The 19,329-nt window shown below is 41.8% G+C and overlaps 1 protein-coding gene across 2 annotated transcripts in view; it reads left to right on the plus strand.

The window, feature by feature from the left end:
* Positions 1–19,329, plus strand: part of SH2B3 (SH2B adaptor protein 3) — a 247,833-nt gene that overhangs the window by 34,665 nt on the left and 193,839 nt on the right. For both annotated transcript variants that reach the window (XM_069754906.1, XM_069754900.1), the window contains exons 2-3: positions 15,497–15,538; positions 16,383–17,183. In XM_069754906.1, coding sequence (XP_069611007.1) covers positions 16,410–17,183 — 774 coding nt within the window. In that variant the 5' untranslated portion in view covers positions 15,497–15,538; positions 16,383–16,409. The remainder of the gene's footprint in view (positions 1–15,496; positions 15,539–16,382; positions 17,184–19,329) is intronic.

Consider the following 19,329-nt stretch of genomic DNA (forward strand, 5'->3'; position numbering starts at 1 on the left):
TTTTTCAGTCAAGATGGGGTGCAGAGTGTACATTAATGAGAAAAAAAAATGAACTTTTTTGAATTTACCAAATGGCTGCAAAAATTTAAAGGGGTCTGAATACTTTCCGTACCCACTATATAGTAAAAATTTGACTAGTAAGTAAAACAAGTGTTGCACCTCTACACCAAGGGTTATAGACATGACTCACTTTGTTAGAATAAATATGAGTACCAGAACAAGGTAGAGTAAAGCAGACATATAAGGCTGGAGTCACACTCAGCGTAAGACAATACGGTCCGTATATTACGGCCGTAATACGCTGAAAAGTCCCCAAAATAGTGGTCCGTAGCTCCTCCGTAGGCAGGGTGTTTCAGCGTTTTTTGCGCATGGCATCCTCCGTATGTAATCCGTATGGCATCCGTACTGCGTGTTTTTCTCGCAGGCTTGGAAAACCAACATATGGCTATACAAGGGATCCATGTGTAAAAAAAAAAACATATATGCTGTATATATGTGTATGTATATATATATATATATATATATATATATATATATATGTATATGTCAGTGAGACACATATATGTATATATATTATTACTTCATACAGCGCTAGATAGCTTTAAAGCCGGTAATTCAATTGCCGGCTTTTGCTATCTCCTTCCTAAACCCGACATGATATGGGACCTGGTTTACATACAGTAAACCATCTCATATCACCTTTTTTTTTGCATATTCCACACTACTAATGTTAGTAGTGTGTATATGCAAAATTTGGCCGTTCTAGCTATTAAATTAAAGGGTTAAATTGCGGAAAAAATTGGCGTGGGCTCCCGCGCAATTTTCTCCGGCAGAGTAGTAAAGCCAGTGACTGAGGGCAGATATTAATAGCCTGGAGAGGGTCCATGGTTATTGCCCCCCCCCCTGGCTAAAAGCATCTGCCCCCAGCTACCCCAGAAAAGGCACATCTGGAAGATGCGCCTATTCTGGCACTTGGCCACTGTCTTCCCATTCCTGTGTAGCGGTGGGATATGGGGTAATGAAGGGTTAATGCCACCTTGCTATTGTAAGGTGACATTAAGCCAAATTAATAATGGAGAGGCGTCAATTATGACACCTATCCATTATTAATCCAATACTAGTAAAGGGTTAAAAAAAACACAACCACATTATTAAAAATTATTTTAATGAAATAAAAACGAAGGTTGTTGTAATATTTTATTCTACGCTCAATCTACTCACTGAAGACCCTCGATCTGTAAAAAAAACAAAAACAAAAAAAACAACAATATACATACCTTCCGAAGATCTGTAAAGTCCCACGATGTAAATCCATCTGAAGGGGTTAAAATATTTTGCAGCAAGGAGCTCTGCTAATGCAGCGCTGCTCCTTGCTGCAAAACCCCGGAGAATGAAGGTAAAGTAGGTCAATGACCTATATTTACCTTCATTTGCGGTGAGGCGCCCTCTGCTGGTTGTTCCTAGATCGTGGGAACTTTCATAGAAAGCTCCCAGGCTCGAGTTCATAAGAGGCACCCTCTGCTGGTTGTCCTCATATGAACTCGAGCCTGGGAGCTTTCTAGGAAAGTTCCCACGATCTAGGGACAACCAGCAGAGGGTGCCTCACCGCAAATGAATGTATATATAGGTCATTGACCTACTTTACCTTCATTCCCCGGGGTTTTGCAGCCAGGAACAACGCTGCATTAGCAGAGTTCGTGGCTGCAAAATATTTTAACCCCTTCAGATGGATTTACATCGTTGGACATTACAGATCTGCGGAAGGTATGGATATTGTTGGTTTATTATTATTTTTTTTTGACTGGAATTGAGATGGGACGCCATGTTGCGTTTGGAGAGCCACTGATGTGCCTAAACATTGAAACCCCCCACAAGTGACACCATTTTGGAAAGTAGACCCCCTAAGGAACTTATCTAGAGGTGTGGTGAGCACTTTGACCCACCAAGTGCTTCACAGAAGTTTATAATGCAGAACCGTAAAAATAAAAAAATCATTTTTTTTTCACAAAAATTATCTTTTCACCCCCAATTTTTTATTTTCCCAATGGTAAGAGAAGAAATTGGAACCAAAAAGTTGTTGCACAATTTGTCCTGAGTACTCTGATACCCCATATGTGGGGGTAAACCACTGTTTGGGCACATGGGAGAGCTCGGAAGGGAAGGAACGCCGTTTGACCTTTCAATGCAAAATTGACAGGAATTGAGATGGGACGCCATGTTGCGTTTCAAGAGCCACTGATGTGCCTAAACATTGAAATTCCCCACAAGTGACACCATTTCGGAAAGTAGACCCCCTAAGGAACTTATCTAGAGGTGTGGTGAGCACTTTGACCCACCAAGTGCTTTACAGAAGTTTATAATGCAGAGCCGTAAAAATAAAACTAAAATTTTTTCCCACAAAAATTATTTTTTAGCCCCCAGTTTTGTATTTTCTCGAGGGTAACAGGAGAAATTGGACCCTAAATATTGTTGTCCAATTTGTCCTGAGTGCGCTGATACCTCATATGTGGGGGGAACCACCGTTTGGGCGCATGGGAGGGCTCGGAAGGGAAGGAGCGCCATTTGGAATACAGACTTAGATGGAATGGTCTGCAGGCGTCACATTGCGTTTGCAGAGCCCCTAATGTACCTAAACAGTAGAAACCCCCCACAAGTGACCCCATATTGGAAACTAGACCCCCCCACAAACTTATCTAGATGTGTTGTGAGAACTTTGAGCCCCCAAGTGTTTCACTACAGTTTATAACGCAGAGCTGTGAAAATAAAAAATCTTTTTTTTCCCACAAAAATTATTTTTTAGCCCCCAGTTTTGTATTTTCCCAAGGGTAACAGGAGAAATTAGACCCCAAAAGTTGTTGTCCAATTTGTCCGGAGTACGCTGATACCCCATATGTTGGGGTAAACTCCTGTTTGGGCACACGGGAGAGCTCGGAAGGGAAGGAGCACGGTTTTACTTTTTCAACGCAGAATTGGCTGGAATTGAGATCGGACGCCATGTCGCGTTTGGAGAGCCCCTGATGTGTCTAAACAGTGGAAACCCCCCAATTATAACTGAAACCGTAATCCAAACACACCCCTAACCCTAATCCCAACGGTAACCCTAACCACACCTCTAACCCAGACACACCCCTAACCCTAATCCCAACCCTGTTCCCAACCGCAAATGTAATCCAAACCCTAACTTTAGCCCCAACCCTAACTGTAGCCTTAACCCTAACTGTAGCCTTAACCCTAGCCCTAACCATAACCATAGCCCCAACCCTAGCCCTAACCCTAGCCCTAACCCTTACCCTAACCCTAGCCCTAAAACTAACCCTAGCCCTAACCCTAGCCCTAACCCTAATGGGAAAATGGAAATAAATACTTTTTTTAATTTTTCCCTAACTAAGGGGGTGATGAAGGGGGGTTTGATTTACTTTTATAGGGAGTTTTTTAGCGGATTTTTATGATTGGCAGCCGTCACACACTGAAAGACGCTTTTTATTGCAAAAAATATTTTTTGCGTTACCACATTTTGAGAGCTATAATTTTCCATATTTTGGTCCACAGAGTCATGTGAGGTCTTGTTTTTTGCGGGACGAGTTGACGTTTTTATTGGTAACATTTTCGGGCATGTGACATTTTTTGATCGCTTTTTATTTCGATTTTTGTGAGGCAGAATGACCAAAAACCAGCTATTCATGAATTTCTTTTGGGGGAGGCGTTTATACCATTCCGCGTTTGGTAAAATTGATAAAGCAGTTTTATTCTTCGGGTCAGTACGATTACAGCGACACCTCATTTATATCATTTTTTTAATGTTTTGGCGCTTTTATACGATAAAAACTATTTTATAGAAAAAATAATTATTTTTGCATCGCTTTATTCTGAGGACTATAACTTTTTTATTTTTTTGCTGATGTTACTGTATGGCGGCTCGTTTTTTGCGGGACAAGATGACGCTTTCAGCGGTACCATGGTTATTTATATCCGTCTTTTTGATCGCGTGTTATTCCACTTTTTGTTCGGTGGTATGATAATAAAGCGTTGTTTTTTGCCTCGTTTTTTTTTTTTTTTCTTACGGTGTTTACTGAAGGGGTTAACTAGTGGGACAGTTTTATAGGTCGGGTCGTTACGGACGCGGCAATACTAAATATGTGCACTTTTATTGTTTTGTTTTTTTATTTAGATAAAGAAATGTATTTATGGGAATAATAATTTTTTTTTTTTCATTATTTAGGATTTTTTTTTTTTTTTTTTACACACTTGTAAATTTTTTTTTTAACTTATTTACTTTGTCCCAGGGGGGGACAATACAGATCGGTGATCTGACAGTTTGCACAGCACTCTGTCAGATCACTGATCTGTCTCAGAGCGCTGCAGCGTTACCAAGTGCCTGCTCTGAGCAGGCACTTGGTAAGCCACCTCCCTCCCTGCAGGACCCGGATCCGCGGCCATCTTGGATCCGGGATTTGCTACAGGAAGGAAGGTAGGAGACCCCCGGAGCAACGCGATCACATTGCGTTGCTGCGGGGGGTCAGGGAAGCCCGCAGGGAGCCCCCTCCCTGCGCGATGCTTCCCTGTACCGCCGGCACATCGCGATCATGTTTGATCGCGGTGTGCCGGGGGTTAATGTGCCGGGGGTGGTCCGTGACCGCTCCTGGCACATAGTGCCGGATGTCAGCTGCGATAAGCAGCTGACACCCGGCCGCGATCGACCGCGCTCCCCCCTTGAGCGCGGCCGATCGCCTATGACGTACTATTCCGTCCTTGGGAAGTAAGGCCCACCCCACATGGACGGAATAGTACGTCTAATGGCAGAAAGGGGTTAAAAAAAATATATACAGTATATACAGTACAGACCAAAAGTTTGGACACACCTCATTTAACCCCTTTCTGACACTAGACGTACTATCCAGTCGAGGTGGAGTGGGCCCGTATGACCACCGACGGGATAGTACGTCATATGCGATCGGCCACGTTCACGAGGGGAGCGCGGCCGGGTGTTAGCTGACTTTCGCAGCTGACATCTGGCACTATGTGCCAGGCGCGGTCACGGACCGCCCCGGCACATTAACCCCCTGATCAAACATGATCGCAGTGTTCCGATGGTATAGAGAAGCATCGCGCAGGGAGGGGGCTCCCTGCGTGCTTCCCTTAGACCCTTAGAGCAACGCGATGTGATCGCGTTGCTGCGAGGGTCTCTTACCTGCTCCCTGCAGCAGGCCCGGATCCAAAATGGCAGGGAGCGATCCTGGATGTCGGCGTGTGGTTCCCAGGGTCTGGAGGAGAGGAGACTCTCCTTCAGGCCCTGGGATCCATATTCATCTAAAAAATAAAGAATAAAAATAAAAAACATGGATATACTCACCGTCGGACGGCCCCTGGCTCACAGCGCTGCTAGCGTCTGCCTCCGTTCCTAAGAATGCAGAGAGTGAAGGACCTTCGATGACGTTGCGGTCAGGTGACTCGTCACCAGACCGCTCATGTGACCGAGACGTCATCGAAGGTCCTTCACTCTCTGCATTCTTAGGAACGGAGGCAGACGCCAGCAGCGCTGTGAGCCAGGGGCCGTCCGAGGATGAGTATATCCATGTTTTTTATGTTTATTCTTTGTTTTACATGAATATGGATCCCAGGGCCTGAAGGAGAGTCTCGTCTCCTCCAGACCCTGGGAACCACACGCCTTATAAGATGACTGGGCGTATAAGATGACCCCCGTGTTATACGGCGGGCATATCTCAAATTCCATATTTTATATGGAAAAGTTGTGGGTCGTCTTATACGCCCAGTCGTCTTATACACCAGAAAATACGGTATATTGTTCCTATAAATACATTTCTTTATCTAAATAAAAAACAAACAATAAAAGTACACATATTTAGTATCGCCGCATCCATAACGACCCGACCTATAAAACTGTCCCACTAGTTAACCCCTTCAGTGAACACCGTAAAAAAAGAGGCAAAAAAAACAACGCTTTATTATCATACCGCCAAACAAAAGTGGAATAACACGCGATCAAAAAGATGGATATAAATAACCATGGTACCATTGAAAACGTCATCTTGTCCCGCAAAAAAACGAGCCGTCATACAGCGTTATCAAAGAAAAATAAAAGTTATAGTCCTCAGAATAAAGCGATGCAAAAATAATAATTTTTTCTATAAAATAGTTTTTATCGTATAAAAGCGCCAAAACATATAAAATGATATAAATGAGGTGTCGCTGTAATCATACTGACCCGAAGAACAAAACTGCTTTATCCATTTTACCAAACGCGGAACGGTATAAACGCCTCCCCCAAAAGAAATTCATGAATAGCTGTTTTTTGGTCATTCTGCCTCACAAAAATCGGAATAAAAAGCGATCAAAAAATGTCAAGTGCCCGAAAATGTTACCACTTAAAACGTCAACTCGTCCCGCAAAAAACAAGACCTCACATGAATCTGTGGACCCAAATATGGAAAAATTATAGCTCTCAAAATGTGGTAACGCAAAAAATATTTTTTGCAATAAACGTCTTTTAGTATGTGACAGCTGCCAATCATAAAAATCCGCTAAAAAAACCTGCTATGAAAGTAAATCAACCCCCCCCCCCTCATCACCCCCTTAGTTAGGGAAAAATTAAAAAAATGTATTTATATCCATTTTCCCATTAGGGTTAGGGCTAGGGCTAGGGTTGGGGCTAGGGTTAAGGCTAGGGCTAGGGTTAAGGCTACAGTTAGGGTTGGGGCTAAAGTTAGGGTTTGGATTACATTTACGGTCGGGAATAGGGTTGGGATTAGGTTTAGGGGTGTGATTAGGATTACCATTGGGATTAGGGTTAGGGGTGTGTTTGGATTGGGGTTTCAGTTATAATTGGGGGGTTTCCACATCAGGGGCTCTCCAAACGCGACATGGCGTCCGATCTCAATTCCAACCAATTCTGCACTGAAAAAGTAAAACAGTGCTCCTTCCCTTCCGAGCTCTCCCGTGCGCCCAAACAGGGGTTTACCTCAACATATGGGGTATCAGCGTACTCGGGACACATTGGACAACAACTTTTGGGGTCCAATTTTGTTATGATTTGGTGGCCTAGGAGCAGCATGAGACATACTCTGGAGAAGGTGGTACCTGTACTGACCGCAAACCCTGAACCTAGCAGCGCAACTAGAAGTAGCCGTGGGGGGGGGGTACCTAACACTCCCTAGACCCCTCGACACAGCCTAAGAACTAACTTCCCCTAAAGACAGAAACGGGAAAACTATCTTGCCTCAGAGAAAATCCCCAAAGGATAGATGGCCCCCCACAAATATTGACTGTGAGAGGAGAGGGAAATAACATGCGCAGACATGAAATCAGGATTTAGCATAGGAGGCCATACTAGCTAAAAAGAAAGAAAAGGACAGAGTACTATGCGGTCAGTATTAAAACACTAGAAAATATCCACCACAGAAAATACAAATCACCACATCTGACTAAAGACATGGAGGGTATATCTGCATCTCCAGAGACACAGCTTGGCTGCAAAAAATCCTTCACAGACAGCTGGACAAGACAAAACATGAAAATGCACAGAACTATAAGGTCCACAGCAGGTGGACAGCAAAAACAAAGCCAGAACTTATCTTTGTTGAAATGAACAGCAGAACAGGAGAGACCAGGTATGGATGTGAATCCTCCAAAAACAATGGACAACTGGCACTGACTAAAGGATCAAGCAGGACTAAATAGCTGAGTCCAAATTGAACACACCTGATAAATGCTGCGATCCACAGACAGCAGCACTACCACTCATAACCACCGGAGGGAGCCCAAGAGCAGAATTCACAACACAATTTCTCCTCTTACCCTTGGGAAAATATAAAACTGTGGGCTAAAAAATAATTTTTGTGGAAAAAAAAGATTTTTTATTTTCACAGCTCTGCGTTATAAACTGTAGTGAAACACTTAGGGGTTCAAAGTTCTCACAACACATCTAGATAAGTTCCTTGTGGGGTCTAGTTTCCAATATGGGGTCACTTCTGGGGGGTTTCTACTGTTTAGGTACATTAGGGGCTCTGCAAACGCAATGTGACGCCTGCAGACCATTCCTTCTAAGTCTGCATTCCAAATGGCACTCCTTCCCTTCCGAGCCCTCCCATGCGCCCAAACAGTGGTTCCCCCCCACATATTGGGTATCAGTGTACTCAGGACAAATTGGACAACAACTTTTGGGTCCAATTTCTCCTGTTACCCTTGGGAAAATACAAAACTGGGGGCTAAAGAATAATTTTTGTGGGGAAAAAAAAGAATTTTTATTTTCACGGCTCTGCGCTATAAACTGTAGTGAAACACTTGGGGGTTCAAAGCTCTCTCAACACATCTAGATGAGTTCCTTAGGGGATCTACTTTACAAAGTGGTGTCACTTGTGGGGGGTTTCAATGTTTAGGCACATCATTGGCTCACCAAAAGCAACATGGCGTCCCATCTCAATTCCTATCAATTTTGCATTGAAAAGTCAAACGGCGCTCCTTCCCTTCTGAGCTTTGCCATTCGCCCAAACAGTGGTTTACTCTCACATGTGGGGTATCAGCGTACTCAGGACAAATTGTACAACAACTTTTGGGGTCCAATTTCTTCTTACCCTTGGGAAAATAAAACTAATTGGAGCTGAAGTAAATTTTTTGTGAAAAAAAGTTAAATGTTCATTTTTATTTAAACATTCCAAAAATTCCTGTGAAACACCTTGAAGGGGTAATAAACTTGAATGTGGTTTTGAGCACTTTGAGGGGGTGCAGTTTTTAGAGTGGTGTCACACTTGGTTATTTTCTATCATATAGACCCACAAAATGACTTCAAATGAGATGTGGTCCCTAAAAAAAAAAAATGGTGTTGTAAAAATGAGAAATTGCTGGTCAACTTTTAACTCTTATAACTCCCTAACGAAAAAAAAATTTTGGTTCCAAAATTGTGCTGCTGTAAAGTAGACATGTGGGAAATGTTACTTATTAAGTATTTTGTGTGACATATCTCTGTGATTTAATTGCATAAAAATTCAAATTTAGAAAATTGCGAAATTTTCAAAATTTTCACCAAATTTCCGTTTTTTTCACAAATAAATGCAGGTGATATCAAAGAAATTTTACCACTGTCATGAAGTACAATATGTCACGAGAAAACAATGTCAGAATCACCTGGATCCGTTGAAGCGTTTCGGAGTTATAACCTCATAAAGGGACAGTGGTCAGAATTGTAAAAATTGGCCTGGTCATTAACGTGCAAACCACCCTTGGGGGTAAAGGGGTTAAAGATTTTTCTGTATTTTCATGACTATGAAAATTGTAAATTCACACTGGAGTTTTCAAAACTATGAATTAACACATGTGGAATTATATACTTAACAAAAAAGTGTGAAACAACTGAAAATATGTCTTATATTCTAGGTTCTTCAAAGTAGCCACTTTTTTCTTTGATGACTGCTTTGCACACTCTTGGCATTCTCTTGATGAGCTTCAAGAGGTAGTCACCGTAAATGGTTTTCACTTCAAAGGTTTGCCCTGTCAGGTTTAATAAGTGGGATTTCTTCCCTTATAAATTGGGTTGGGACCATCAGTTGTGTTGAGCAGAAGTCTGGTGGATACACAGCTGATAGTCCTACTGAATAGACTGTTAGAACTTGTATTATGGCAAGAAAAAAGCAGCTAAGTAAAGAAAAATGAGTGGCCATCATTACTTTAACCCCTTACCGGCATCGGACGTACTATACCGTCCGATGCCGGCTCCCCTGCTTTGATGCAGGGCTCCGCGGTGAGCCCGCACCAAAGCCGGGACATGTCAGCTGTTTTGAACAGCTGACATGTGCCCGTAATAGGCGCGGGCAGAATCACGATCTGCCCGCACCTATTAACTAGTTAAATGCCGCTGTCAAACGCAGACAGCGGCATTTAACTACCGCTTCCGGCCGGGCGGCCGGAAATGACGTCATCGCCGACCCCCGTCACATGATCGGGGGTCGGCGATGCTTGTGAATGGTAACCATAGAGGTCCTTGAGACCTCTATGGTTACTGATTGCCCGTCGCTGTGAGCGCCACCCTGTGGTCGGCGCTCACAGCACACGTGCAATTCTGCTACATAGCAGCGATCAGCAGATCGCTGCTATGTAGCAGAGCCGATCGTGCTATGCCTGCTTCTAGCCTCTCATGGAGGCTATTGAAGCATGGCAAAAGTAAAAAAAAAAAGTTTAAAAAAATGTGAAAAAAATAAAAAAAACATAAAAGTTTAAATCACCCCCCTTTCGCCCCAATCAAAATAAATCAATAAAAAAAATATCAAATCTACGCATATTTGGTATCGCCGCGCTCAGAATCGCCCGATCTATCAATTAAAAAAAAGTATTAACCTGATCGCTAAACAGCGTAGCGGGAAAAAAATTCGAAACGCCAGAATTACGTTTTTTTGGTCGCCGCGACATTGCATTAAAATGCAATAATGGGCGATCAAAAGAACGTATCTGCACCGAAATGCTATCATTAAAAACGTCATCTCGGCACGCAAAAAATAAGCCCTCAACCGACCCCAGATCACGAAAAATGGAGACGCTACGAGTATCGGAAAATGGCGCAATTTTTTTTTTTTTTTTAGCAAAGTTTGGAATTTTTTTTCACCACTTAGATAAAAAATAACCTAGTCATGTTTGGTGTCTATGAACTCGTAATGACCTGGAGAATCATAATGGCAGGTCAGTTTTAGCATTTAGTGAACCTAGCAAAAAAGCCAAACAAAAAACAAGTGTGGGATTGCACTTTTTTTGCAATTTCACCGCACTTGGAATTTTTTTCCCGTTTTCTAGTACACGACATGCTAAAACCAATGATGTCGTTCAAAAGTACAACCCGTCCCGCAAAAAATAAGCCCTCACATGGCCAAATTGACGGAAAAATAAAAAAGTTATGGCTCTGGGAAGGAGGGGAGCGAAAAACGAACACGGAAAAACGAAAAATCCCCTGGTCATGAAGGGGTTAAGAAATGAAGGTCCTTCAGTCTGAAAAATTGGGAAAACTTTGAAAGTGTCCCCAAGTGCAGTGGCAAAAACCATCAAGCACTACCAAGAAACTGGCTCACATGAGGACCACACCAGGAAAGGAAGACCAAGAGTCACCTCTGCTTCTGAGGGTAAGTTTATCCGAGTCACCAGCCTCAGAAATCACAGGTTAACAGCAGCTCAGATTAGAGACCAGGTCAATGCCACACAAAGTTCTAGCAGCAGGCACATGTCTACAACAACTGTTAAGAGGAGACTTTGTGCAGCAGGCCTTCATGGTAAAATATCTGCTAGGAAACCACTGCTAAGGACAGGCAAAAAGGAGAAGAGACTTGTTTGGGCTAAAGAACACAAGGAATGGACATTAGACCAGTGGAAATCTGTGCTTTGGTCTGATGAGTCCAAATTTGAGATCTTTGGTTCCAACCACCATGTCTTCGTGCAACGCAGAAAAGGTAAACGGATGGACTCTACATGCCTGGTTCCCACCGTGAAGCATGGAGGAGGAGGTGTGATGGTGAGGGGGTGCTTTGCTGGTGACACTGTTGGGGATTTATTCAAAATTGAAGGCATACTGAACCAGCATGGCTACCACAGCATCTTGCAGCGGCATGCTATTCCATCCGGTTTGCATTTAGTTGGACCATCATTTATTTTTCAACTGGACAATGACATCAAACACACCTCCAGGCTGTGTAAGGGCTATTTTACCAAGAAGGAGAGTGATGGGGTGCTACGCCAGATGACCTGGCCTCCACAGTCACCAGACCTGAACCCAATCAAGATGGTTTGGGGTGAGCTTGACTGCAGAGTGAAGGCAAAAGGGCCAACAAGTGCTATGCATCTCTGGGAACTCTTTCAAGATTGTTGGAAGACCATTTCCGTTGACTACCTCTTGAAGCTTATCAAGAGAATGCCAAGAGAGTGCAAAGCAGTCATCAGAGCAAAAAGTGGCTACTTTGAAGAACCTAGAATATAAGACATATTTCAGTTGTTTCACACTTTTTTGTTAAGTATATAATTCCACGTGTTAATTCATAGTTTTGATGCCTTCAGTGTGAATGTACAATTTTCATAGTCATGAAAATGCAGAAAAATCTTTAAATGGGAAGGTGTGTCCAAACTTTAGGTCTGTACTGTATATATAATATTATGTAAACTGGAGGGCAGGTCAGTGGGGGATCAGTGACCTGTCAGAAGCCATACTGGTGAATCCTTAAGCAGAGCACCACATGAAGACCCCCCCACAGGCTGCCCTGGAGAACGAGTATATTATTAACACAAAACTGAAGATAAAGATTAAACAACAACCACAAGACGGATTTCATCATCCAAGGTATCATTTTAATCAGTATAACTGCATCGACCTGACACTGTAGGCTACTGTGCACAGTCCTGCTGACAGGTTCACTTCAACATAAAAAACTGATTTAAGCAATAAGTCACTTTCCGATAGTACATTCCCTTCAAGAACAACCTGTGACCTCGTAAAAATGGACAGGTCCGCTGTCACCGGGAGATAATCGGCTGGTGTGCCTGGTGTCACACCCCCACTGATCAAACATTGGTGACTTATTGTAAGGGTAGCACATCAATGTTAAAGTCCTGGTCAACCCTTTAAATGGCCAGATCAGCTGCGTAGAATACGATTTATTGTAGTATGAGTGATGTTTAACAGACTCAAGCACTGTTCACACTTCAATTAGAGGATCTAGGCAGCATCGAAACTGAAATAAAAATCTTCTTCTGATAAAGGGTCACTTATCTAATACCTTCGTTAAGGGCCTAACATAACCACTCGTGTGCAGTGTGGTCTTGTCTTTTTCAGGTGCTCTACTTTGTCTTGTAAATTACATTTTAGTTTTTCTCAAAGATTATTAGTTTGTAAATCATTATATAGAGTTATTACCCCAGTTTATTGTTACTACGTATGAAATGGTCAAAACTCATCCTAGCAATTTTTTTTATACAATTGCTAATTATTTGGTGATTTAGGTTCATCCCTAGGTTTTCCAGACCATTGCAGAGAATCCTATCTATTCAGTTTATTTCCACTCCTAGTATTCAAGATTCGTTGAGTGTTATCAACAACTAACGCCCATGTTTGCTCTGGTTGATGCAACATCAATGAGATATTGTCTCATGAAAGCCAAGCTAACACTGAAATATATGTTGTACATGTTCTGTAGAAATAGAATAACTTTATGCCTTTTAATTTCCTGACCGACATGTGTTTCCAGTTAAAAGGCATGTTGTATATTCCTGCTATGTTAAATACAGACATTAATCTATGAGTAGGCTGTGTTTATACAGGGCTTAGGCCCTATGCTTGATGTGTCCTCCTCCAGCGAGCACTCTCCACCATTATCTGAGCATATGCATTCTGTACCGGTGAGTGTGACTATGGCTTCTAACACAACGAAATAGCGCAAATAAGTATTCCACAAAACTATTCACTTTTATAGTTGCAGATATAAGAACGTGTACAGGCATACAGTTTGTTTGTCACCCTCCAAAAATGTATTAGATGTTGTCCACTACATTCTATAATGCCCCCACCAATTTAAAGCTTGTATAGAACTATTTTTGTAAATACGTCTTGTTGCCGTCTGTGCCTGTGAGAGGCAATATCGCTACCCGTTCACTCTGCATCACGTGACCTGTGACCCGCTGATATCTGCTGATGTCACGTCAAGTACTAGAATGCTTTGCTGCACCCATGTGTGACCCAGTTGCGCACCCCCTCAACTGACTGGTCTGTGGGCGGAGTTTGACCGCACATCACACCAAGTATCCAGAGCCGCTTTCCCTCTGTTTTCATTGTCCGCAAGTACGCAGTGGATACTGGGCTGTGACATACGGTAAAACTCCGTCCACAGACCAATCACTCAGGGGTGCGCACAACTGGGTCAGGCCCGGGGAAGCAAGGCACTCTGGTACTTGACATGACACCAGCGGTGGCTGCAGCCGGGGTCACGTGATGCAGAGTGAGTGGTCAGTGATAGCACCTCTCACAGGAGAAGTCTAGAATCTAGTGGACAACCCCTTTTATTTACTTATACAGATATGTATGGAAGTTAGCATCTTAAAAAATCATCCCTGTAGTATAGATTTTAGTCGTTTAGTTGCCAAAAAATAAAATGTTTAAATCACAAGAGGATGCTTTGATACAAGGGTCTCAGTGCGCATTGTACCCCTTCAGTTTCCATACTGAGCACTTTGCCACTTCTTGATTGTCAATGCTGGAGTGAGCGCTGCCTGCCTTTAATCAGCGACTCTGCAGCAGCGCCCAGCCGAATACAACGATATCAAATCCTATTATTTTTTATCATTTTATATTTACAAATTAAACTTTGTTTCATCTGTGTCAATGTTCTGAGACCCATCATTTTTTATTTTTATGGAAGTATGTGATGGCTTTATTGTTTGCAGGGCAAGCCATAATGTTGGGGTACATATGACTTTTTTATAACTAATTTTTATTTCATTTTATGGGGGAAGCGAGAGGACCGGAAAGAAGCAATTCTGTTGTTCGTTTTTTGCCGCATAGTTTAATTGGTTGAAGTATAACAATTTATAACTTTTATGTAATGAATGGGGAAATGATGGTGATATAAACTTTCCCCTAGGGGACATAAACAGGCGCTCCCGTACCACTGATGCACAATGCCATACTTTCAGATTGCACCGTGTCTTTCATTTAGCTTCCTAACGCTACCGTAGTACTAAGATGGCAGACATTGGGACCTTATTAGGCCTCCGACTGCCATGATAACCTATTGGCACCCCACAATCATATTCCAGGGGGTGGGTTGAGAGGCAATAGGTTGAATGATTCGGTAGCAATCAGTCTTGAAAACCTGCAGAGAACATGGGTTTGTTTCTCGCTTTCTTTTACATTTCTGGCTGGAGAAAGGGGAGAGGCTCCGGCTGCATTCATTTTTCTTACAGCCTGACACTGGATTGTAAGGAGGATGGTTGTCAACATGTCTGATGTTCTGGGACTCAGATTTCCTAATCTTTTTCTTAGAATTTATTGCAGTGTGACAAAGCAGGATAAAATAAAATGAGAAAATTAATGGATAAGGTGCTGGGACACTTTTTTTGTGAATGTAAATTAGACTTCATGAAGAAAAAAATTATTAACAGTCTTTATTATTCCCTGCCCAGCAATGTAAGTAGTCTGATGACCCTGAAGCTCAGGACAGATTTTCTTTAAATAAATTAAAATCCATCACTTTTATCCACATGATAAGAAAAGTTATTGACCCCGATTAATTAAGACCGCTCATATAGCTGGCCAGGGATGGCGTGTGAGCTCCAAAAGTCTCAACAGTTTTGCTAAACTCATGAGTTACGCAAAAATTGTGTGACTTTTTAGTTGTTTTATAGTTTAGAATTTCTTTCCCCTGAAGTTTTGTGCATCCATGTATTTATTAGAAAAAAAAATGGGGGAAAAAGACAAACACATTTTTATTGATTACTTATACTTTTGTATTATTATTTACAGGCTGGAAACCAGTGGTACCATTGCACAAAGGAGCAATAGCATGTACGTACTCTAAAACTTTTTTTTGTGGGAAACATATTCATATGTCATAACAGAACCGAATATTCTATTTAATTTCATAGTATAATATTACTTTGTGTTTTAGGGCCCCTTTCCACTTGTGAGAAAAACGGACGAGTGCAATCCGATAAAAAATCGGATTGCACTCGGACCAATGTTTTTCAATAGGTGACATTCCATTTGCGATTTTTTTCCCAGCCGAAATCGGACTGAGAAAAATCTGTGTCGGCTGAGAAAAAAATCGCAGCATGCTGCGTATTGCTGAGATTCTCGGACAAGACTTGCCAATGCAAGTCAATGGGTGCGAGAAAAAAAACGCATGGAATACGGACCATCCGTATTCCATCCGTTTTTTACGGATACATTACCATTCTGTGGCACAGAACACTGTAAATAGTCCTGTAAATGACTGTATAAAAATAGTTGCAGAGAAAAAAAACGAATTGCATACGGATGTAAAAACGGATGATGCGATTAAAAAATCGCATTACACTCGCATGACAATCGCACACGTTACATCCGTTTTTTCGGTCCATAAATCGGACCGTTTTTTTCTCACACAAGTGGAAAGGGGCCCTTAGACTGACATTATGCTGTCCAGTATTTGTCTTTTTTTTTTTTTTAGGCCAATCGTTCATGTCAAACCATAACCTGATTCAAATAATCTGTTCGTAGCCGTGAACTAGAGGTTTAAGCTGTTTAGATTGATGCTATAAGTGTTTTAACCTAGTGAATACTTTATTATAAAGCTTCCTCTTAGCAAACAAGGCAGTGAATTGTCAGCGGAAAGCCCCTCATTTAATGTTTCCTTTTTCTGCTTTCGTAGCATACCACAACTGCTTCAGTCACTGCAATGAATGGGGACACTATTCAACCTGAAAGTTCCTCCGTCCCTCAGGGCTGGAATGAGTTCTGTGAGCTCCATGCCATCTCCACTGCTAGAGAATTGGCAAAGCAGTATTGGTTGTTTGCTAACCAAAATCCGCACCATGACATCCTGGCCGCAGAGAACTTCTCCTTGCAGTTCACAGATCTTTTCCAACAGTATTTCAGGAACGAGGTGAGGGAAAGTTGGGGCATGGACCAATACAGATTCTTTCCCTTCAATAGAGTAAAAGATTACAGAGAGACAGGTGGCAGGACATCAGAGGAACCTCCTAGTACGGTTGCAGCAAAAGTGGAGGTGGACTTGACAGCTCGCCATGAACACACTGAGCAGACACCTAATGACTCAACTGTCCAACAAGTGCCTAAAGCATGGAGCTCTGAGGAACTCCAAAGCAACATCTCTCCCCCTCCTCCAAGACAATTCATTCGATTCTCTTTCAGTGATATCAGGAGGAGTATTCGAAATATATTCCGGAGAAAGTCTGCAGATTCCTCGGAAGCCAGGGACATTGACACGGATTTGGCACAGTCACCGACCTGGCACAAAAGGATTTTGCAGTGGACTTTAAAAAGGGAGCCTGTGTTCGAAATTCGCAAGGAAGGACATTTAAATTACACCATGGTAGATGAGACAAGTATGGACAGTGGGACTCTTTGGCAGAGGTGTCGGTTGACTGTACGGAAAGCAAGCTCTTTGGAAAATGAGGAATATCTATTAGAATTGTTTGATCCACCCAAGGTAAGCTTACTATTTGTTGGTAGGAATAATGACTGCCATGGATGCTCCATCATTGCTTGTTTGTTGCTTCATGGGCTTGTTTCCATTTGCGAGAAACACGGCCGTGTCTCGCATGTGAAAACCAAGCTATGGCGCCGGCACTCCAGAGCGGAGCGTGCGGCCGCATAGCAATACATGGAGCTGCACGCTCCGCTCCCAAGTGCCGGCGCCAGAGCTTGGTTTTCACATGCGAGACGCGGACGTGTTTCTCGCAAATGGAAACAAACCCTTAAAGTGAAGAAATATAACTGTCTTTTTCATTTGTATTTCAGAAATCAATAGTACACGTAAAAATAGGAAACTTTTGTAATATATCTTACCAGAGAAATCTGCTTCTTTCTCCTCCGTGACTGAGGTTGTGAAACTCAATTCAATTTCTCAATTCATGAGAAAAATCCTGAAATCTGTATTCAGTGAAGATGGATTTTACCAATTAGATCGGCACCTGGTGCTCTTCAAAATTTTGTGGGGGGGCGGGAGGAGGAAAGAAGAGCTGGAGGCAGACACAGACTTTCTGCTGCAAGTTCTCCTGAAACAACAGTCCCAGTTTCCATATAACTTTATGAGCACCAACTATCATCTCCTATCTAAGTAATGGGAAAGTCTGTATTCATTGACGACATATTTTACACATGAATTCAGAATTTTGAGAATGAATGCTCATTTAGAAGGAGAAAGGTGTGGATTTCTCTAAAACGATATCTTACTTTCACATGTATTATTGACTTATGATAATGGGAAACGTTTATGCTGGTTATTCAATCATCTAATAAGTGACCACAATACTCACCAATGGAATAAAGCATTGGCATCATTTAATCAATTGGTGGTGAGTGCCGCTGTCACTTCTACAGTATTACTATGTGTTTGGTGTCTGGGTCATTATATTACTGATCCCTACTATACGTTTTGAACGCAGCAGGTCCCGGTGCTTATTGTGCAGCACAAGTACCCCACTAGTGATACTGAAATCGGAAAGTAGCAGTGCCGTTACTTTTCCTCTTAATTGAAGTTACGGTAACTCTCTGCAGAGTACAGTCTGGAACCTTCAGTGAGCGTGCGGCGATTATATTCTTGTGCAGCTGATTTGATGGCAGTAGGTCAGTGTGTGCTTTATTCTTGGATGCGAATGATTGCTATGTTATGTACATTGTGTTTTGTGCTTTATATTCAGTCAGTTTATCATATATTGGATGTTTTTATGTAATTTATTTGTTCTTTCATTACATTCATCTAGCTCAATTATTTCAATTTGAAGGCATCCATAGATTTTTCATACAGCTCGGTATCCATACATTCTTTTAGGAGAAGTTAATGTGGCTTTTAGACAATCTGGAGGAAAATCACATTAATTTGCTCTGTATTTGCTTGTGCAGTAATTTAGGATCCCTGTAGACACACTAGGAATTCAAACAAATTATGGGAAAATCTTTTGGTGATTGGATTGTCCAATCTTAGCTCATATCTGCAGCTGCAATAAGTGTGAAATGGTGTTAAGATGTGAAGATTTATATATGGAGAATTTAATGAATCGGCAACTCTCAACAACATTCTTTGATCAAACTTTCACGATAGGTTAAAGAATTGTTCTCACGATTTCTAGTTATTCCCTATCTAAAGGATAGGGCAGTATCTCCCAAACTCGAGTCCTCACGGACCCCAACAGGTCATGTTTTCAGGATTTCCATAGTGCTGCACAAGTGAGAGTACTCCTGATACTCAACTCAGCACACTTTTATGTGATTTTGCTCCTGCATATTCTTGATCTTGATGTGTTTTTTGCCTGTATTTTTTATTTATGAGTTAGCAAACGGCAATCAGACATTTTCATCCATAGCTACCGTCTTTATTTATTTTTTTTTAGAAAAGTCGAAATCAAACATTGGGGAGTCAGTTATAAATTTACTGATATAGTGAGGGGAAAAAACCATGTATACATGTAAATGCGATATTTTAAAATACATGGACACATTCTTTCAAAAAGAAAAATCTGTCTTTTTTTTTTGTTGCTAAAAATGTTTTTTTTTTTCAATTAGAAATCATTAAAAATTGTGGCCCATTTGGCTTTTGCAGTATTTTATGTATCAAAGTACATTTCCGGCTATTA

Source organism: Ranitomeya imitator, chromosome 1, assembly GCF_032444005.1.
Source record: "Ranitomeya imitator isolate aRanImi1 chromosome 1, aRanImi1.pri, whole genome shotgun sequence".
NCBI lineage: Eukaryota > Metazoa > Chordata > Amphibia > Anura > Dendrobatidae > Ranitomeya > Ranitomeya imitator.